This window comes from Macrosteles quadrilineatus, unplaced genomic scaffold (genome assembly GCF_028750875.1).
Source record: "Macrosteles quadrilineatus isolate MER2022 unplaced genomic scaffold, UCM_ALF_1.0 Scaffold_4__1_contigs__length_99947679, whole genome shotgun sequence".
NCBI lineage: Eukaryota > Metazoa > Arthropoda > Insecta > Hemiptera > Cicadellidae > Macrosteles > Macrosteles quadrilineatus.
Window position 1 is genome coordinate 58,648,943 of NW_026542597.1, and position 23,351 is coordinate 58,672,293.

Sequence of the window (23,351 nt, forward strand, 5' to 3'; positions counted from 1 at the left end):
CAGGTGTTAGGGGGGTTGATGATTCGTGTGGTATGTCCCTCTAAAACAATCGAGAAATTATCACACAGATGTAAATAGGTCTTAAACTAAATATCTTCCATGTACAGACAGGAGCAGCAAAATGGGTTGTTTTTACACACCCACTATGGTGTACAGTTATATCACACTGAAGTAGAATGTGATTTCATGGTACTCGACCATTCTTGAGATAACTTAGATGGTCTGATGACCGATGATTGGAAAACCAAGGCTCTACTGTGTCTAGCTAGACTACAAAAATTTGTACAAACACTAGTCTATTTTGTTGTAGCTGATGAAGAAGACCAGGAAAGACAAGGTGGTTGTGTTCTGGGTGAGCTACTTGGAAGGTCCGCAGAGAGTGCTGCTGTTCACTCAGGATGAGAGAGTGGCATTCCAAGCACGAGGCAAGATAGACGCAGAGAAAGCCAATCTGGAGATCTTCTTGTCTATGAGAGGCATTGGTTTGTCGTTGGTGAGTGCGAGATCTTTATTAAACATAGTCTTCAGTTGAATCCTCAACCGAAATACTGTTAATACTGTTCTATGAAATGGCGACCATACAAAGTAGGTATTTTAAGCCAAGTATGAATGGAGATGAGTGTAGGATGAGTGGCATAACATAACTGTGAAACTGCACAAGAAGATAAAAGCAACAAAATGCATGCTAGACAAAGAGGAGAAAAGTGAAGTGATGAAGAGAGTGGCACGATGTTCTTTTTGCATGCACAATTTCTTGACAGAAGTTTAATTATATTGTTTTGTTTCCTTTTACACAAGCATGTACCAATTCTATTAGTGTTGGTGTACTTGCAAAACAAACTGCACTCTACAAATGGTTGGGGTTTCTACTGCAACACACATTTCCAATTTTATTATTACGAAGTCGGCTGCAGGGAACATTTGTTATTTTTTGCTAAATGTGATCCGAGTTGTCAAACATGCACACACCAAAATACATTTGATAAAAGAGTTATCAAGTCACATTTAAGCTTTGATAATGATGAAATTATGGGGATTTGTCTTTGGTCCTTGTGTGACCTAGCATCTAGTGACACCAAACATAATTGTCTTTTATATTTTGAATAGCCTTTGTATGTGTGTACAATTCAAAATACTGTACCAATTGACTGTATGCTTTGTATGTCAAGGCCAGGTGTATGGCAGTACTCACTCAACCATCAGTCTTGGAATTCCAAATTATCTTGCAAAGAATTTTAATTTTTGCGTGAATAGGTACAAGAGATACCCGCTCTTACACGTCTACGTTATTTGTTATAAATAATATTTAGTAACATCATGCCGCCTAATGGAACTCCATACTTTTTCCCATCAAATCCATATAAAACTGATCCCGACTGATGGTGGCCCTGAAAGAATATTACCTCAACCGGATAGCAGTGGCTTGGCAGGATGGCGTTACAAACTTAATTGTATTTTCCGTTAATGTTTTGTTGTTATTATTAGATTTTTAGAGGTAGAAGAACCTAAGTTCGCCTCAATAAAGAAGGATTTTCATTTAATTTCATAGGTGAACAACAGCCACCACCCTAGTGTCCGAGAGGTGGCGTACGTGAGTGCCAACGACTCCTCAGCAGTGTGGGAAGTGAATGTGGCGCACAAGTGGAAGATGCTGACATTGGAGCTCGCCTCCTGGATAGAGGAACGCTGGAAACTCGACTGTAAGAAGGCGCAGATGAAGGAGTATGTGCATGTGAGTAAATATTGTCCATACAAAAAAAGGGAGGTTCAAAGCTTTGTCTAGTACATCAATTGTATAATTAGTTCAACAAAAATTATGGGCCTTTCAAATTGTTGTAAAATCTACACATGTTATTTGCTACTAAATAGCCTTAACATATTTTATTAAACTTTATATAAACAAGTAATACAAATTTTATATTTTAATGTTAAAACTAAAACAATACATTTTTTCAACGGCACAAAGTGTCGCTTTTGTATCAAATCTATTCTACAGTTGGAATCTTATGTCGGTCGTCATTTACCTGATTATATATAAAAAATTGCACTGTAAAAAAAAATACTCATCTAAAGAATTATCAATTTATTTGTTTATGGTATCCATACTAATACTATTGTTATTAAGATGTATTTGGAGGAATGGAAGTTTCTCACAATTTGTCAGATCCCCTTAATAGAATCGGATGAAATTTAGCACAGAAGTGGATATTTTGTTCTATGAATAGATCATTAAAATTTCTGATAAGCTTATAAATGTGTTTGAATGAGTATCTAATACCCGTTGATTAGTTCATATCCAGTTGCAGCTTGTGGGTTAAGCTACTATCAATAAATAAGATGTATAAGTACTGGTAATCTGTCTATGTGAAGGTTGACTTTGAGAAGATGCACATGACCAAGCCATTTTACGGGGAGTTGAGGAGACGTTACAGTCCGGCAGTGTGGCTGCAGCTACGCAAGTCTCATCACCACACTTATCTGCACTTCAAGCTGCATAGGCTGCAGGTTAGACGGATACATGTAGCCTACACACCACTATGGACGAATAAACATGAACAAACCGCCACTTACAACCATTGGTCGACCAGTGTTATTAACGGGGTGGACAGCTAGGCCTGATTTATAGCTGAGCGGTTGGAGACAACACTCTAAATTGAGGCTTGAAATCCTGTTTGTCAGGTCTAGTGTTAAACTCATGAGGATTTCATCTGTCTGTCTACTATGCTTGTTGGGAAAGGCGGATCTAAAATAATTGGTGGATGTCTCATGTTGAAGTTAACTTGACTAAATCTTTGTGAGTTGCATGCACCTCAAATCCGCAATTTTGCTATATTTTTCTTATCCTTGCTGTGTGTGTTCACCAAAAACTTTTTTTAAATCATTTGAAATTTTACTCTCCTATAAAATAGGGGAAACATAATAAAACTAGCATTAAACTATTATGGTATCATTTAAAATTTAAAAAAGGCTGAAGTATCTGTACAAAAGTATGTGATGTGTTTAGGTGGACAATCAGACTCAGGACGCAGTGTTCCCTACAGTTGTCAACTCCACAGCAGTCCCTCCACACATTGTGAGGAAGGTGGGAGTCAAGCCTTGTGTAGAGTTGGCAGTGATGAAGCGACACAGGCCCAAGCACAACCAAGATGTTTACAAGTAAAGTCAGAAATATGTTGATTTATGTTGTGTGTTGCTTAATCCATTTCATCAAGTAATTTTACTTCTATAACTAGAATGTAGTAAAATTTGTAATCAATGTAAATATTATATTGATTTTAAAAATATATTTTATTAATGAAGACTGGATAAATAAACGTAAGCCTGTGTTGAACTTAATTGGTACACAAATAAGATAGCCTGAGATTATTTGTGAGGAAGTATACTTGACTGACCTGCATCTGGGTTAAGAATAACCCCTTTTAATGGGTTTGAAAACCAGCCTGATTCGATCATGAGAAAACGGATTGTGACCAATTGATTCATTTATAGTAATCATACATCTATCTATATATTAATAGGCAAGCATGTTTCTTTAAAACCTTTTTTTCTCAGCTCGTGTGCATCGCAGGGAAAATCTACGCATACTGTTAGAAAGGTATTTTCCTGCAGATGTGCAGAATACCTTTATAAATTAAAATAGGTTCAAAAACAAGCACAAAAAAATGGATTTGAAATAATAAAAATAATAACATAGTTCTTATGGGTTGCCATACTGGTTACGAAATATAAACAGAAAACAAAACAAATGGAAGAAATTCCTGACACATGTTTTATTTACAGCGTGGGGTGAAAATAGAGAAGTCTTCACATTACATATTTTTGGTCGAGTTTCGACCACTGGACGACCTCTAGTATTATCTAAACACATTGCTCTTGTAAATTTCCTTATTGGTATTCAAAACTAAGACATTGCTGCAACGGTGTCACAGTCTTATGTACCACAGACAGCCATCGAATCGCCAATGGTTATCTAGACATAACAAATTTCTAACAGAGTTTGTCGTCTCCAATGTTATCCTTGTTTAGAGTATATTAATTCATGTTAATTCCTCATTTATGGGTATTTATTTTAAGATATCTTGTATATATATTCATTTCATTGTAGATCTTTTACATATTTCTATTCTATATAGCACCAAATCTAAACACTAAAAGGGGATCCAAGTTTTGATTTCCTTTTATGATTAGAACAAAAACACAATAAACTAGAAATGTGTTTATTCAGCAGTATTGTGTAGGTACTTTTACTCTTGCCTGCATTCTTACTTACCGAGATAAACCAATTTAAACTTATCTAACTATCTCTACAGATTTGTAAAGCTACTGATGCAAGAGTTCTCCATCCGGTTGGACAAGGGATTCATACTCTCTCTGTATGAGATGTTGAGTCCGTGGCTGTCTGAAGAGAAACCAGCGATCCGCATCCGTAGTGACATCACCACGCTACACCAACCGGCCTCAGCCAAGGTACAAACTACGTTCCTCATCAATTTATACAGTATAGAATAAATATATCTGACATCAGAAGAAATTTCTGCTAAATAAAGTTATGACTCATGGACAAAATAAGTGTGACTATTATGGCCTTAATAGCATACTGGTATGTTCAGCTGAATTTAAATTATGATTGAGGAGATAAAGGTTGATCTGTTTTCTTGTCTTTGAAAGCCAAAGAACTAAAATAAAACTCTAGAGTTGTGAGACTCTTAAGAGGTTGTGTTACCTATTACAAAATAGTTAAGTGTAATAGCAATTTCTAGGGGATTTGAAACTTAAGGACTGTGTTATTTTTTTATAAGTTCTCATGTAGTTAAAGTTAAAATATTTTGCTAATGTTGCGTGGTTGTGGGTCGATGCCACAGGGAATTTGGTTTGGAAACCTCAGCACAAAAGAGCATATTAATTTTATTTATTAGTATTTGTTGAAGAATAGAAGAATGTGTATCATCAGCCTAGAATATTTTGCACAATTTTATAGTGTGATAGGGTTAAAGGGCAGTGTTGTACATTATATCAATAGGTAATTACACAGCATAGCTGACTACAGATACCCTATTACTGCAAAATTGTCTAAGCAGCTTGAGCAAAAACGTGTTTTCCAGCTCCCACACTTGCAAAATGCAAGAAAAACTTTATTTGAAGAGAAACTATGTTAATTTGTTGTGGAATGATTTGATGTGGAATCAAAATTCTTCCTTGAATAACTGAGCCATATTGAGGCTGTAAATCTTTGACCATTGATACAACTAGACATTACATCCCCATGTTAAGTTATAGCCAGTTTATAATCAAAATTGTCGTAGTTGATGTGAGAAACTGATAGTTTGTGCTGATCTAAATTACTAATTTCTGTTGAATACACGAACCTTTTTACCAAGTCAGTTTGACTTGGTAAAAAATTATTTCCAACAGATGGAATGACTTATTGTGATATATAGCAACTGTTATGACCCATCAACTTTGATAGCAACAAAAAATAAGTTTGAAAATAGAATTTTAGACACTAGCGCATTCTTTGACTGGCTCAAACAGCTATATGCATTTGAAAATAAGGAGTCGGTTTCGCTAGTTTTGTGTGATCTCAGTAAAGCTTTTGATAGTGTTCCTTTTGATGTATTACTACGTAAATTATCATATTATGGCATTGAAGATGGCACAATAAAAATTATTCAATCATATTTGTATGACAGAAAACAGTATGTATCAGTTAAAAATAAATGTTCTGCTATGAAACCTGTAGAGACCGGTGTCCCTCAGGGTTCTGTTTTAGGCCCTTTCTTTTTCTTAGTATACATAAACGACTTGTCTCAAAATCTCAATATCCATTCAATAATTTATGCTGATGACACCACTTTACTAGCCAGTCACAAAAACTTAGAGTACCTGAAACAGGTCACTGCAGAAGCTGAGGAACAGGCTCTTGCTTGGTTTTCTTCAAATGAGCTACATTCTAATCTTGAAAAGACACAATATTTGACATTGAGTCTCAAGCAGGAAATTAGACTAGATTCTGTCAAGCTTTTAGGATTTCACATTGATTCAAAATTAAGTTGGTCAAATCATATTGAGGCGGTTTGCAAAAAGTTATCAAGAGTAGATTGCTTATTATGGAAATTAAAAAAATTTGTTAACCAAGAATATTTGAGACTATCGTACTTTGGTCTGTTTCAGTCCCACATACTCTAAGGCATTCTAGTTTGGGGACATTCCCCTCATGTAGCTGATATTTTGACGATTCAAAAAAAGGCAGTTCGTAATATTGCTAATTCAAGATCCCTATCTCATTGTAAACCTCTTTTCATACAATTAAAAATTCCAACAGTAATTAATTTGTACATTTTTCAAGTTTTACTCTACACCAAGTCAAACTTGCATTCTTTCCCCCTTAGATCTGACACTCATGAGTACAATACTAGGGGTGGAGGCAAGCTCAGCATGAAACCTCATAGACTGGCTAAAACGGGTGACCCTTTCAAAATTAACTCAATTCGCTTTTTTAATAAACTACCTGATAGTGCAAAATTTGTTGATTACAATATTTTCAAAATAGAATTTATAATTGGCTAATTCAAAATCCTTTCTACAGCATAAGTGACTTTATAAAGTGTAATTTTGATGTAAATTTTAATTAAAATCAGCTATTATACCTAATTAATTGTACTTTTTATATTATTTGGATGTATCAGAAACTTGATTGTATTTGGATGATTATTTTGTAATGTATATGACGTGTCCTATTTCTTTGTAAAAAGATCAATGGAATAAATGATTCTTATTCTTATTCTTATTCTTATTCTTATATGTTCTTTTGTAATAAAAATTTGCGACAACTGGTCCATATAGATGGGATGTCTGCTTCAGTATCCAATGCAATGCTGTAAATCTCACGAGGTGCACCCTCGACTCGTGGATCCTTTCGTGAATCAGAAACAGGGTAGCAAATGTGTCGACAGGTCCATTATAGTATAGTGGCATATAATATTTTGTTCTTATTAATTGAAAATGCCGCTGTGGGGGAAATTAACTTACCATACAATAATTGTAGAATGAGACTGTCTGTAACTCATACAACTTCTGTGTTGTGCAGAATACCTCAGCCTTGGCCCAGTCCAAGGTGGTGGTGGAGTGGATGCATGTCTCGCCACTCAAGCTGCAGTTGAGTTTCTCGCCCAGAGGCAGCAGTGTGGGAGGTCAGTTCTGTTGTCTGCCGGGTCGCTCACACACGGTCGACGTGCTGCACCTGCTGCTGGACAACATCGCTCCATCACTGACGGACGTCAAGGACATCAAGCTCAAGTAAGCAGAGCATAATGTTACGCTTTTGAATGTAAAAAGTTTTGAGATGGAGCTTTTAAAAGTACAGTTGACCCTTGATAATGTGACACAGTTCAACAAACTCAGTAATCTAACACTGTGCTAAATCATCGGATAATGTCTGCACTGTTCCCGAATTTGATTTGTATTTTGATGGGAGTCTTGTGTCTTACCAATTGTTTCTTACAATCTGGTTCCACGGTAATAACAGATGTGGAAATAGTCAAAAAGGTTACTTCTATTGTCTTCAAGGAGGTGTAAAACCTAGACACACTTTCAGCTGAGATGAACCTATGTCAGCTTCAAATTCACTGATTTGTGATGTAAGAGAAAACCTTAAACGTTTTAATTTTATTTAACCCTACTAGTCAAAGAGTACATAAAAAAAATCTTCAAATGTTGTCTTTTCTTAGCTTTTAAGTTGGTTGTAGTTTTATTTCTGAAAAACTGACATTCTTTGGTCCCCTAATTGTCAAATTATCCAATTGAATTGTCAATTGTCCTTGAAAATATTTGTGAAGGCTGGTAAATTACTTCTGAAAAAAGGGAAAACGTTAGATAAGTCAATTAATAATTTTGTATCCCTAGCCACGTAGTTTGCTAGGGATCATAATCATAGTCAAATCACTGAGAAATAAAGACTACTAGAATAACGATGGCCAAGATTGCGGGACTTTACTCCGTGCTTGTTGTTTGGCAGGACGGCGTTCTACGAGACCCGTGGCCGTGTGGTGACGCTGCAGTCTGAACTGTCCGAGGTGCTGAGTCACTACACCAGTCAGCTGATGCAGCAGTTACACGTGCTGGTGCTGCAGACTGATGTGCTCGGCAACCCTTACGCCCTCGTGGCAGATTTCACCGAGGGCCTGGGCGACCTGTTCTATGAGCCACCTCTGGTAATTGTTAGATTATAAACACAAATAGCTTGGTGCATTTGTTGTAGTTTTCCAATTGAAATTCAGCATCTATGAAATAGTTTAATACACTTCTTGATTGTTTTGTTAGTTGTGGTGATGAGACAAATTTCTTTGAACAAAACTTGTATTTAAGTTTTGGCTTATTTCTGGTACCAATCACCTGATTAAAAGTTATTTGACTTTTACACCAAGAAACTGACATTTGATCTTTCCTAACCTCAAAATCACTTTTTCCACGGCACCCATATCTAATTATGCATTTGCAGGGTACACTAGAGAGCCCTGAGGAGTTTGGTGAGGGGCTGGCACAGGCAGCGCAGTTTATGATGGGACACACAATGGGTGGCTCTGCTCTCACCAACACTCTCATAACCTCGTCCATTACACACACTGTCAACTTTGACGATGACTTCAAGAAGGTAATGTCATACTTGAAAACAATTGAATTTTGGATACAGAAGTAGACTTCTTGTCCTCATGGACCAGCTAATGTTAATTTTATTAATAAATAACATTGCTGAATAAGTTTGTTTTAGACAAAGACAATGCTTCTGCCAACACCCTATTTTCTTTCTTATTAGCGAATTTCCTTATGGAGAAATAGCTGGGACTGATATCCTTTTTCATTTTGATGTTATACCAACAGCTGATTTTTTTACTTGTTTATAATAGAAAAGAAGACTGTGTCTCCAGTTGTCCAGTGAGTTACCAGATGCTCTCATTCTGAGTAGCCGCACATTTGAGATGGGCGTCGCTCTGGGCCTGTCGGGCATCATAATGAAACCTAGCATCATAGGTGGGTACAGTCTCACCAGATAGAAGCATGTATTTAACTAGCACACTCAAACGGAACTCTACTTCATTGAGTTGTCATCCTTAAATAGTTGTTGAGTAATTAAACAATAAACTTAATTTAAAGTGTTGTAACTGTTCTATAGCTCTCTTACGAGAGTATTTAAAGTGCACAAACTTTTTTTATTGTTATGATTGGTGAAAAGGTTTAAATTTTGTTTCAATTTTGGAGTGAATTGTAAATTTGTGTAGTCTTTATGGGGTTTTTCAATGGATTTAAGAAAGATATTGAGTAAAGTTATCCAAATGTACAGGCATTAAAAGATACTTTAAACACATTTAAATCTTTTGGCAGACATTTGAATGGATAATTAAATTATTGCATAGGCCTGCATTTGTTTTAAGAGTTATTTTAGACATTTTCACAATCTTGGTTTAGCAAAATGTTGCAAAACTTTCTTGTTCCTACTGTGACCTTGGAATGGGAATAGGTTTTAATTTTCATCAAACTTGTTTTTTCAATTTTGTTTTTAAAAGTATATAACTTTTTATAAAAAATAATTTTAAAAACATTTTCTGCAAGAAAGCTAGATACCAATTTATAATTTTCTACGGTTTTAAAACTTTAATTAGATTTTTATTTGAATACATAAGAATTGATCTACATACCTGTATGATTTTTTATCTTCTATAGTTCTGTAAACTACTTTCTAAACTACCCTCTAAATTAGAGGAATAACTTGGTGTATTGATTGCCTAACCATGACTTCATGTTATCACTCACGACAGTTCTGATAGCACTGATTGTTGATATTGTTTTGTCCTCCCTCGGATGGTTGTAAGCATGTTGTTGTGGTCGTTGGTTGTTAGCGTAGTAACAGTTTGTTGTTCTATGTTGCTGCAGACGGCAACGTGTTCTCAAAACAATGGCAAGGTACGTCTCTCATATCCCATTGTTTTTCGCTTTGCATCTCAGCTTCGATTTGTTTGCTTTGCAAAACCAAATATTACAGAACATTTTATTACTAGCAGGGGCGTCGTCTTGGGGGGGGGGTAGGGGGGGGGAGCCTCCCCCCCCTAGAATCCTGGAAAGAGAAAAGTTGGGAATTTCCTTGCCACGAGTTGGGACAGTTGGGAAATCAGATACAAGAAAAATATATTTTTAAACTAAATAAAATTTAAAAATATTTGCGAAAATCCATCAAAGATCAAAATTTCTTTGACTTGGACGAATAAACTTGATGTTTCTTTGATTTAATTTAACTTTGATTAAACTAGGCTAAACCATGGCTAAACACGCCTTATTTTAAGAAATCGTTAACCAATTAGCGGTATAGTTTGGTGGAATTTCGTTTACGAGAAATTTTGTTCCTTATTGGACGTATGTTGGCTACCTTGATCCTGTCCTGTGTTGATGATTTTCTGAATGGTTCGTCTGCGAGACTGCGAGTTTGAATTTTGAAAGTGCAAGCGGCGTAGCTCTTCAGTTCAATTATGTTGTTTGTTAGTGTTTACAAGAAGTTCAAAAATATTTTTCATGTCAGTCAAATAAACTATATTTTATACCTTTTTTTGTAGTATTTGGAGCAGGCTTACTGACAGGAGTACTTGCTAATAGGTAGATTAAAATAACATTAAAGATAGGTTTTGTATATCGGTATTGCCTTTAAAACTCTAATTTTTAATAACCTAAATGAAATATTTATTCTCTGAATATTATCTAAAAAATCTACAAAAGTGATTTATCATTCCTAATTAAGAATTTACAAAAATGAATCAACTAATCACTCTGAAACAGATCTACATAGACAATAGACAAAACATAACCTAAAATTTGATGTTTGACTTTCACGTTTGAGTTTGATTTTTGTCCAAGTTCTAGTTTGATGAAGATGAAGGTTAACATTTTTATTGTATGTATAAGTTTATTATCAACCAAGTTGAACGTTTTTATTTTATACAAGTCTTATTTTAGGTTTATTCTTTTCTAGACTAGAATAATATTATTCACAACACTGATAATAATATTTCATCATTACAAACTTGTTTAGGCCTAGTTGTAAGTTTTATGAAAGTTAAAGTGTTGATCTTAATATCGACTTCTAAAAGTATTGTAATTTCATTATTTTGTAATAAAATATTGTTTTTCTATACTAATTTGTACTAGGCTTATTTTATATCCCTAAAATTTTACACTGCTACCACAATGGTTTGTAAAGTTTTTTGGATTTGAAACAATACTTATTCAAGTTTTTGAAGTCATAAAACTTCATTATGAATTGGTAGAAGTTTTAGACGTTTTTTGAATTGAGTAATTTTGTATACATGTAAAACTAGCTATGTTTTGTTAATGCAAGTTAATAAATACTGAATTGAGTGTGACTGCAGTGTAGTATAATAATTTGTAGATTTTTAAAAATAGTACAGAAATTGATTTTTTTTTATAAAAAATAGTTGGGAAATCTATGTTAAGCAGTTGGGAAATTTGAGGCTTCTCCCCCCCCTAGAATTTAACCAAGCAACGCCACTGATTACTAGTCATCAGTAGAATCAAGAACTGATTGGATCGCAATCATCCAGAAGAACAAAAAAAATCCAATGTGAAAATACAAGGTCTGTTGGAAAAAATCTCCGAACAATGAATGATTAACAACTATGAATTTTACTTATACTTATACTTATAATTTTCTGGGTGGAGGTAGCTATGATGCCTTTACTAAACTTGTGGACAGTGAAATTACACGTAACTCCTTAATTCATTCCAGTAGAATTATCTTCAGATAGTTATGTGTTAAAAAGTCAAAGCAAGAACCAATTAAATATTTGTGATTATTAAAGGTGGAAACCTTTTATTAGAGTGTGAGGTGGGTCGCCGGAATTTAACCCCCAGAGCAAAGGTGATGTCGATGTCACTATGACATAATAACCTGAGCGCTCTTGAGTTTGTCCGCAGGCTGAATTTTAAATTTTACCCACAGAGCGTGATAAATTAGATTAGCAATATGAGCCGAAATTTTACCCCTGCCCAAATAACTAGGGTTTTAGACAACCTGTAGGTGTATAGCCTGATTTTTACCCCCAGAAGTTTACTTTTTAAATTTTACCCCCGGATTTTCCCCTGGAATTTTCCCCTCAAATTTTTACCCCCACGTAAAATTATCCGAGTAGCTAAGTCATAACTTTACTCCTCTGGAAATTTACTCCCTCTCCAGTTATAGAAATTTGTGAGAATCATTCATTTTGTACATAATGTACGTATTTGAGAGAAATAGAAATATTTTGCAAAATTAAATATTGATTGGTCTCCATGGCAGGATGAGAAAACCCACAACGTTTACCTTAATGTTGACATTTCAAGTTAAACCAGCAGAACTGTCAAAATGCTTAAAGAATTTTACAATTTCAGACGGATAATCCAAACAAATTAAATTTCATATTTAGCACAACTATGTGGTAGCCTACGTTTTATCATTTTATTTAATTGTTTTGATTAAATTCACAACTGTTAAAAGATATGTTTGATTCCACCTTTAATTCATTCAACTCATATTGGTTGTGCAACTCAAAAGTTCCGCAGCCGGAATTTTACCCCCTAGGCTGACATCAGTTTTTCTCTGGGGAATAAAATTCTGCTACCCCTACGAGGTATGTTCATATTTTTCTATATAATACGAAATAAATAATAAATCTTTGTTCCTCTACAACTACAAGTAATAATTTACAATATTGATTAGTGTAGGATCAAAAATACAAATTAATTTCAAAATTGATTGTATATAAAGACTTTATACAAATTTTTCTTAGGTGATAAAAACAAATGGCTTTTAAACTTGCAAAGAAATATTCACAACAAATTAAGTAAACTCCTGTGTGTGGGGTAGTTGACAGATATCGGTGTACTTGTACTGTTTTGTCCATTCAATTCAAAAACTATAACCCTGGATACATTCCATATTTACCTAAGGGTACATCAGGTAATACAATGCATGTTAGGTGTTTCTGCATGTTTTAACATATGCTGCTGAGATTTATCTTAATACCCCTATCCCTATAATTATAACTGGTGAAGGTACATTTTACATTGAAGTAAGAATTTGAAAATAAATCAAACTATGTGTTTTGGTCGAGTAATACAGTAGGTAAATATTTGCCCATGCTTTATGTGAAAACTTGGCGTGCATGCAATTTGAGACCTCAATCATGAAATCGGTCGGAAAGAAGAGCCAAACAAACTCGACAAAGAGAAACCAAATTTAACTCCCATAAGAAATACATGGGGAGCAAAGTTCGTTTACATATAAGCCGAGTGGGATTATAGATCAATATATGCCGATGCTTGATGGCTAATCTATGCGTGCATACCTTCAATTTGAGACCTCAATTATGAAAATCGGTTGGGTAGCAGAGCCAAACGAACTCGGCAAAGAGAAACCAAATTTAACTCCCATAAGAAATATATTGGGGAGCAATTTTTGTTTACGTATAAACCGAGTGATACTATTGATCATAGAGCATGCCGATGCTTGATGGCTAATCTGTGCGTGCATACCTTCAATTTGAGAACTCAATCATGAAATCAGTCGGATAGAAGAGCCAAACAAACTCGACAAAGAGAAACCAAATTTAACTCTCATAAGAAATACATGGGGAGCAATTTTCGTTTACGTATAAACTGAGTGATACTATAGATAATTATATGCCGATGCTTGATGGCTAATCTGTGGAAAAGAAAACCCAAGTTTGTTTAATATATAAGATTTTGAAAATATGACTAAAATAATTTTAATTTGAGCTTTGCTGATGATTATTGGAACATTATTGTTATAGAATAGATGATATTTGCATATTTAAAATCTAAACATTTTATCAGTAATGTTGTTTTATAAATGTAAGACAAGATTATTTTATCAGAGTGCAACCACTCAGTGTAAGATACAAAACAGCTACAGTATTTGTAACCAAATATAACTAAAATCATTTATTAAGTTTTGCAAAATGGCGTTAGGGCATATGTGCTGAAAATAACTTCTTTTTCTAAAAGACATTTTGGCCTTTTTCATTCAACGTTTGTGCTATTATTGACTATCAAATTGTTTAGGGTCCCAACAAGAAGGTGTGGAGAGCTTCTTCAGAGGAGTTGGCAAAGGTCTGATGGGTCTTCTGACTAAACCTTCCGGGGGTGTAGCGGATTGTGTGGCCATGGCCAACGACGGAATCAAACGGTAAGTAAATCAAATCAAGTTAAACTATTCCAAAAATATATAAAAAATACAAAACTTAGGATATTAATTATAACAATGATTCAACAGATCATCCTTGTGTTGGTCTGAGAACACAACTTTCCTATGTAATGTATAAATAAAGTCAAAAATGGCTGAGGATAACTGAGTGAGTACGCAGGACTAGAGTGTCAGATTCAGTGATTGTCACGATTTAATCATAAGTTCTATCTGGTCATGGTCTGAAATCTGAAGTGTTATTCCATTCAAGAAGGCAGGCAAGTTTGAATTTAATAGAGAGTTGACACTGTCTGTGGCAAAAATGTACCTAAGATAAAATTGGTTCTGAAAATTGCAAAGGTAAAGTTGCATGGGTAATCACACAATATCATGGACATTTTTAACTTTTATCTATTTACAAATTATTGGTTCAGAGTTCCACCATCTAGTTTTCTCTTTTAAAAATAAATTTATTGTAATGTTTAGTTAAACCGTTTTACCAAAGCAACTTGGATTAAATACACTAGCTCTTTTAAACAGATTATAAGTAAATTTGCACAGTTTTACTGTGACAGATTGCTGCTCCTAACTTATTTCAACCCTGTGCATTTGTTTAGTTTACTTCCTTCCTATCCATCCTGGTACAAATTTTTCAAGCATAACAAATCTTGCATGGAGCCAAACTAATTCTTTCATGTTAAAAGACCACTTACCTCTGCAGAATATTTTTTTTACTTTAGTGCGCTTGAATGCTTATCTTAAGATTAATGTTTTGTGTTTTTTTTTTCAGAGCATCTGAAATGGGTGAGGATATAATTTTCCGTACTAGGCTTCCCAGATACGCAAACCCTTACTTGGTGAGTAATACCAGTCTTATAATGTAACTTTTACTCTGTGTAATAATTATTTTGCAAGTTACATCAACGTAAAAAAATGAAATTTTGTACGTTTTAACTTAAAACCCCCATTGTTCATTAAAGGATTAAAATTTACCAAAAGTTATTCTCTCAAATATTTGATTTTGAATCAGTTTGTTGACAGATGGATAAATCATGTCAAATGTAATAATTTCAAGTCAATGTAATATTTAATTAATTTTTTTTATTTTTAAACGAGAATGGGTGCCTCTTAACCTCCACTTTAACTTGCAATAACCTGTTCACATGGGCTTCTGGACCTGCGTGTGGAATACATCCAGCAGAGCAATGAGAGAACTACAACGAGTACAGTATAAGCTGGGTTTTCCTAGGCGCGGAAGTGGAGAGCGGAGAGAGGAACACGAAGAGCGGAAAAGAGATTAACATGGTGTTCCGCTCCGCTTCTAGGAAAACAGTACCATTAAATTACCTAAGACAAGTGGAGTCCTCTCTCTGCTCTCCACTTCCGCGCCTAGGAAAACCCAGCTTTAGATTTTCCCTATTAGAGTTTTGAACAGGATGCACATGTGTACAAGAACCCTTCCCACACCACTGTCACTTTTATTATTCTGTCAAGTCATCTCAACATTTAATATACTTTTTTATACTTTTTCATTGAAATGGCGACCCACTGTTGGATTAATTTACTAGCTCTATTGTCTTGTGGTGTGACTCTCTGTGTTTATGGGAGCCTTTCCCTCACCCTTCCCTACATGCTATTCTAATTTATATAACCAGTACAAGCGTAATTTCAATTTGTATTGATGAGATTTAGTGGCAGGCTTGTATCACTGTGTATCTGTTCACACTAGATGTGTTTTCTCTAGTCTTATGTGTGTTGTCTGTTGCAGGGTATCAAGCCGTTCTCCCTGTACGAGGCGACGGGCATGCAGCTGCTTAACACCCTCAGCAAGGGACATTATGCAGACACTGACATCTACTGGGCTCACGCGACACTCTCCCTCGAGTGCAAGTCTACTCTGCTCGTCACTTTACAGTCAGTCAAAACGTTCATTCCCGTCCTACAAACTTATCTGCTAAACGTTTTTACATTGTTTGCAACCAAGGCAGAAATATTAACCATGAGTAGCATGACAAAGCCTTTCATTTACAACTATTCATATGAAATCTAATATTTTTTAGTCATGTATATTCTACAACAAATCATTTAAATAATCATTCATCAATTTATACACACATAAAAAACTGCTGAAATGTATATCTGACATGAAACGTACCACAATCTGGGAAATGCGCTTAGAACTTCCAGGCTTGGGCTTTGGGTTTACAAGTATTGTTATTGTGGCAATTCATTAGATCTGATGATTGGTTGAATCCTGCCTCAGTTAGGTGAGCTGTGTAACTCTTTAGGAGATCACGTATGTCTGTAGCATAGCAGTGTTTGATCAAGCGAAAGTTTGCAAAATTATTTTTTTGTTGCACCTCAATTCAAGACCTATGCCAGTCATGCTTACAGTGTGTCCACTGTGAACTTGTATTGGGATTTGAAATATTGTGCAAATAAGATGGATGGATAAGATGTTACCATAAGCTCAAAATATTACTATTGCAGGTCTAAATGATTGTGACATGGATACGAAGCTGGTGTCCTTGGTTGTATTGTAAATGTGTTTGTGTAACTGTAAGGTTGTTGCCTTTTACAGACACGTGTTTCTGGTAGAGAAGTGTCGGGCATGGGAGATTGACTGGATGGTTAGAGTTGACGACATCATGGCCGTTCCGACATTACAAGGCGACAAGCTTACGTTTAAAGTCAGACAGGTGAGTTCCCTAGTATCACTATGTGGTAATCAACATCTTTGTAATAGGACTTCTCGGATTTGGTTTGTCATTTCTAAAATGATTCATAATTAACAACATATTTGTCCCCCCAAAGTAATCTGATACAATATCTTGGATCCCTTTTCGTTCAGTTGCCATTTTGAGGCCACAAGCAGGAATATTACAAACACCGCCAAAAAATTCTAACACATCAGAATAAGCACAGTATCATTGGATAAAATTTGCCAAAACTTTTGCAAACACAAGTGATTATTGTCAATTGTAAAACGAAGTTGCTCCTGTTTGTAAGTGTTTACAAAATTATTTTATGTACAAGTTTTGTATCTGTGTATGATTAAAGTGATTTGAAGGTCAGTTTTAATGACTTCACTCGCAAATAAAAATGTATCTATTTTTCTATATATTTTATGATATTGAATTCATGAGTATTCTAAAATCTTGTATGCGTAAAAAAGTAACCTTATTTTATATTTGTGAGCGTTCTCTGTCTGGATCACAGTAGGTAAAATATCTCAAAGATTACACTACCTTAATCTGCCTTAAACCTAATTAATTGCTCATTTTGACACTCTTCTCATCAAATTAATAAAAATTTGTTGGTAATTTGTTTAACAAGGTTGCAAAAAGATGACAAGGCAGATTAGGCAGTTGAAACTACAATTGGTTTTTTGAGTTAAACCATTGACGAAACAAAGAATAACACTGTTAGTCCAGGCGCTAAACGGGTTGAGTATGCACTGAAAGTCTGACAAAATTTGACTTTTGATTATTGTTGGGGACATCTAGTAGATGAAAAAAATCGATGATGTCGCATTTCTAGGGTGGTCACAACTCGGGGGGAGGGGGGGAAGTTGCGCGCGTCATCGGTTTACGTTTCCGCGTCTAACTCATAAACGGTTAATGATAGAAAGGTGAATTAAGCGTCTATCTACGCCTAAATATATTGTCCTTCAAAAAAGTTATTACAACCGTTCTTCTATCTCTTATACTTTAGGCGCTAATCAACATTTATTGCAAAAAATAAAATTTAAAAATACTTTAAAATGAAATATCGGAAATATTGCGCTTGTTTAGGGCATGTTACAAACTATTTATGGTTAGAAAAACTAACAAGTAGTACAACAGCACCAAGTTTAAAGAAATCTGTGCAAAAACAACAGAGCTACGTTGATTTCAGTAAGAGTAAACGTGGAAAATTCGTAGTAGTATCGAGGCGCGCATGGATGGTACGTAGCCCACAGTCAATATAGGTTTGATGTTGTAAGTAACTATGGGAAAGCTGAATTTTTCTATGCTGTTAGACCATGTTGAGATGATCATTTTCCCGAAAGTCAACACTCCTCCCCCCTTGTGCTTTCCTCTAACCCCCCTTTTTAGATACATTTACAGCCTCTTAGCAATTAAGCTATAACTTTAAAACGGGTAAGGATAATAATGCAATCTTTTATTAATCATTTTGCGTTACGATAATCTACAAAAATAATTATGAGATAAATAAATATTTAAAAAGAATTATTATGGATTTCTAAAGAAGAAGAAGAAGAAGAAAAATTGTTCATTGTAATAAAATATCAATACAGTGTTTTTTTTTTTATTTAAATGCAAAGAACAATGGTCAAAGACCGTCTGTTTTGTGTTAGACACACTGATTTTAAAATATTTTAAAACAGTTTAAAAAAAATGCCATGAATCACATACAATTATTCAAAAAATAAACTGATTTCAACTACAGAATATACACAAACAGCACTACATACTAATAAAGATCAGATAACAATTGAATTAATAATACAATTTAAATGTAGCCTACTGAGAATCTGAATTTTTCCTACAAACAGTTAATAATTCATAAAACAAACCTGTTACTTTTATAATTTACTTTAATAGATACTTAACAAACAATATTTTATAATTTTTTTAAATTACATAGATTTTTCCCATTTTTGTATTGATATCCCAATTCTTAAATTTAATAATTATACACCATTATCAATTCCCACCCTTTACTCCACGCCTCTTTAAGATAATTTCCAAGTGCCCGCCAATCTTTGCCATTTAAAAATTAAAAAAAAACTCATATTCATTTAAATATAACTTGTTGGACCAAAATTGACGTATCTTTTTTAAAATTGGACATTCTGCTATAAAAGGGTACACGTTTCATCCCGGTTGAGATTATATAGTGAACATACATACATTTTATTTTCCATTTAGAGTTATATTTTTATTAGACGACTCCCTTTATTCGTAAAAAATGTTTTTAGGGATGATTACGAATAAAAAAAATATATCAACCATTTTCCAATATGGCCACCAACTTTGTTATTTCTTATGGAATACGCTGTATTTTAGTATTCTTTTAGAATTTAAAAGCTATTTTTTTATTCGTGACATTTTTTCTCTAAACCTACCCCATTTAGGAGTCACAGCCTGTTATATCTAAAAGAAAGGCTTGTGGTGTACATTCGGCATCCTGTAGCTCATAAACGAGTAAGTTGAGAGAGAAAGTGCAAAGAATAAATAAGTCACATATAAGTCCTCGTTCAAAAAATATATAAAATACGTTAAAAAATACTGGTTTTGTTGTTTTAAAAATGGTCACCATTTTCAAAAATGGTAGCTTACTTTGATATTGGAACAATTTATTTTATGGTTTTTTTATGTAGATGTGATTTGAAAACTTGTTTATTCTTTCTGTTTTCGCTCTTAAACTTACTCGTTTATGAGCTACAGGATGCAGGATGTACTCACAAACCATTTCTTCTTCGATGTAACTCCTAAACAAGTAGCTTTAGAGAAAAATGTCAAGAATAAAAAGGTTTAAAAATTGAGCGTTTACATTCTAAAACAATCATAAAATACAGGGTATTCCATAGGACTAACAAAGTTGTCAGCCATATTGGAAAATGGCAAACATATTAAAAAAAATCGAAACCACTAAAAAAACATCTTAAAATAAAGGGTAGTGTCCCATAAGAAGTTAATTCTATATCTCATAATAAAAAAGTTATCTATTGGTTCACTTTAGGTGAGACACCCGTATAATAAAATGAGGCTCTGGCGTACAGCAGCAAATGCACGATATTCATTCATATGTATCTACTATAGTCTGTATATGTACTGAATGAGCTACATAACGTTAACATAATCTATATAAAGCGGCAAATTCAAATACAAAAACCATAATATACGTAATTTTTTTCATTGTTGCGGTGCACAAAAAAGCCAGAGTCCTGTAAAATCAATATACTGTACTATCTATAACCACTATATGCAAACAAACTGTTAATAACTATGTATCATTTTAAAATGTAAACTATGCACCCCAAATTTTGTATCAAACATTTTGTTGTGCGACCTCGTATAAAAAATCTACAAAGAAAAGTTTCATAAATTAATCTATAAAAATTACTTTTTTATGTTTATGATATTTTTTAACTATGAATATTAAGGATACCATGGTAAGTACACTTTTTGTAGAATATCGTAACTCAAAATGATTAATTAAAGACTGTGTTACTATCCTTACCCGTTTTAAAGTTATAGCTTAATTTCTAAGAGACTGTAAATTTATCTAAAAGGGGGGGGGGGTAAGGAAAGCACAAAGGGGTAGGAATGGGGACTTTTGGGGAAATGATCATCTCAACATGGTCTAACAGCATAGAAAAATTCAGCTTTCCCATAGTTACTTACAACATCAAACCTATATTGACTGTGGGCTACGTACCATCCATGCGCGCCTCGATACTACTACGAATTTTCCACGTTTACTCTTACTGAAATCAACGTAGCTCTGTTGTTTTTGCACAGATTTCTTTAAACTTGGTGCTGTTGTACTACTTGTTAGTTTTTCTAACCATAAATAGTTTGTAACATGCCCTAAACAAGCACAATATTTCCGATATTTCATTTTAAAGTATTTTTAAATTTTATTTTTTGCAATAAATGTTGATTAGCGCCTAAAGTATAAGAGATAGAAGAAAGGTTGTAACAACCTTTTTGAAGGACAATATATTTAGGCGTAGATAGACGCTTAATTCACCTTTCTATCATTAACCGTTTATGAGTTAGACGTGGAAACGTAAACCGATGACGCGCGCAACTTCCCCCCCTCCCCCCCGAGTTGTGACCACCCTAGAAATGCGACATCATCGATTTTTTTCATCTACTAGATGTCCCCAACAATAATCAAAAGTCAAATTTTGTCAGACTTTCAGTGCATACTCAACCCGTTTAGCGCCTGGACTATGTGGTTTCACTACACTGCAATTACTCTATCTGTTGTAATTTACATAAAAAGCCGACCCACCGGTTTGCTTAAAGTTCCAAAATGAAAATACATAATCCTGTTGATTGTTTTGTTGCAGGACGAGAGCTTCAACTTGTTGTCGGGAGATGAACGTTTCGTCCAGAGCAAGGAGACGGCTGTGCTGCAGTGGCTGCAGAACAAAGTGGAGACTGTGCTGATACTCAACATGGAGGACAAGCCTTGCCCTAGTGTGGAGTTGTAGAGTTACGCTAGCATTGTGCTGAGTCAGTCTGGTGATGGATGTATGTAGAGCAATGGTCAGTCATGGGTTTGAGTCTGTATGTAATACGTTTTTATATTCTGTTCTATTGTTTCAGTACTTGTTTTGACTATTATTGATGAGAGTAGATTTCCCATTCCAATGTTACAGTTGTAGTCAGTTTTAGCATAAAGGAGAATATAATTTAATTGAGTCACCGACTTAGTTTGCTGATGTCTGTTGACTTCTGTTGAATGCACCAACTTTTTAACCTTAAACCAAAAGTCCAGAAGGAGAACTTATCACAAATAACACAAGTATATGTTTAATAATACATCGACTATCAAAGTAAAAAACAAAACTAATAAACTAATGTAGAAAATCGAATTATGACATTAGCACACTCTATGGTGGCCAACTGAACTATGTTCAATTAAATTAGAAAGTTGTTACAGCTGGTCCATATAGATGGGAAGTGGGATGTCTACTTCAGTATCCAAGTCAATGGTTCTATCATAGACTAACCAACACAAGTTTTTTGACGAAATGTTGTTTCTATTATTTTAGGTTTCATGATTTGTGCTTTACTGTTTGGATATATGACGTGGTCGAGTTATTGTTTATGATAAGATCGTTTTATTTGGTTAAACGAGGTTTTAAATGACTATCGAGAAACAAATTGTAAACTAAACACGACCTCTACGGTGCACCGGACAGAACTATCAATAAAATTGTTTTCAGCTGTTCAAAAACGATGAGAAATCTACTAAGGGAGTGTGTTTTAGTTTTATCCAAGGCCTATTGTATAAAAGGGTGTTCAGCATTATTTTTTATTCGAGGTATGATCATCCTTAGGAAGGAACTGAACAGTAATTCCAAATTTAAATTATTTTTGGTGGCAGTACTAGCTCTTACATTGAAATCCGACAATATTTTCACTTTCTGAAAATTAACCGTCTAATCTTAAATATAACAGTGAAATCGAGATGTTTTCTAAATTTAGTTTCTGGGTTGATTTTATCTATAATTAATTGCTTTCTGAACAAAAGGATAAACTTTAATTTAAGGGTTTTTTGTTTTGTTTTAAAAAAAGAACTGACATATTGCTCCGCATACTTGCTGTCCAACTGACTCGGCTATATACATGGCTGTGATGATGCCTAGTCCTACATTCACTTGGCACAAACGTGCTTATTGTATAAAACATTCCTGCAACGACTCTATGTCAAGTGCTCTAGTCTTAGGAATAACCGCAGATTATATTTTATGATGTTAAACGTAGAGGTAGATATTAGGATGAATGTTTCCTGGAGTAATTGATTTTGTAAAAACGAGATTAAATTGTTTCTCGAGCTTACGATTTCTACTTGTTACGCTACTTGGTTCCTCACCCGTTGCATCATTAGGGTTTTCTAGTCAAGGTTCATCAACCAACGTGTTAGCTCGGTTTTTGACGGTAAAAATTAACTATAAAATTAAGCCTGTTTAAATGCCTTAATCTATAAAAATATGTGGAAATAGCATTGTTTGTATCAAGAATGTGTATATTGAGTAGGACTCAGGAAACTACAATAACTATTAACTATGTTATAATCTGTGCAGATTCTAAATGAGTGGACTTAACATGTTTAAATGTTCGATGCTTGTTACACTAAATAGGTAAAGGTAAGTCAGTTTACATTTCAAACTTGACATTTGAAAAATATTTATTTCTTGAATACATCAGCAAAAACTATTAGTTGTTAATCAGTTTTGGTTTTCCATAATCCACTGACAATTGCCTATTGTAATTTATTTTAGCTTCACAATTCACTTTTAACACTTTTTTTACTCGTGTATTTAAAAAAAAGGTATTCCAATATACTGATATAATGGCCTAGG

At 34.3% G+C, this 23,351-nt stretch overlaps 1 protein-coding gene across 1 annotated transcript in view; it reads left to right on the top strand.

Moving 5' to 3' along the window:
• The window catches only part of LOC128991618 (intermembrane lipid transfer protein VPS13C-like), a 95,178-nt gene extending 73,147 nt beyond the window's left edge, over positions 1 to 22,031 (top strand). The window contains exons 38-52 of the mRNA XM_054414661.1: positions 311 to 493; positions 1,550 to 1,732; positions 2,371 to 2,505; positions 3,005 to 3,156; positions 4,311 to 4,467; positions 7,088 to 7,296; positions 8,015 to 8,210; positions 8,498 to 8,650; positions 8,904 to 9,027; positions 9,928 to 9,957; positions 14,122 to 14,245; positions 15,033 to 15,099; positions 16,011 to 16,156; positions 16,824 to 16,941; positions 21,330 to 22,031. Coding sequence (XP_054270636.1) covers positions 311 to 493; positions 1,550 to 1,732; positions 2,371 to 2,505; positions 3,005 to 3,156; positions 4,311 to 4,467; positions 7,088 to 7,296; positions 8,015 to 8,210; positions 8,498 to 8,650; positions 8,904 to 9,027; positions 9,928 to 9,957; positions 14,122 to 14,245; positions 15,033 to 15,099; positions 16,011 to 16,156; positions 16,824 to 16,941; positions 21,330 to 21,473 — 2,121 coding nt within the window. The 3' untranslated portion in view covers positions 21,474 to 22,031. The remainder of the gene's footprint in view (positions 1 to 310; positions 494 to 1,549; positions 1,733 to 2,370; positions 2,506 to 3,004; positions 3,157 to 4,310; positions 4,468 to 7,087; positions 7,297 to 8,014; positions 8,211 to 8,497; positions 8,651 to 8,903; positions 9,028 to 9,927; positions 9,958 to 14,121; positions 14,246 to 15,032; positions 15,100 to 16,010; positions 16,157 to 16,823; positions 16,942 to 21,329) is intronic.
• Positions 22,032 to 23,351: the final 1,320 nt, after the last annotated feature.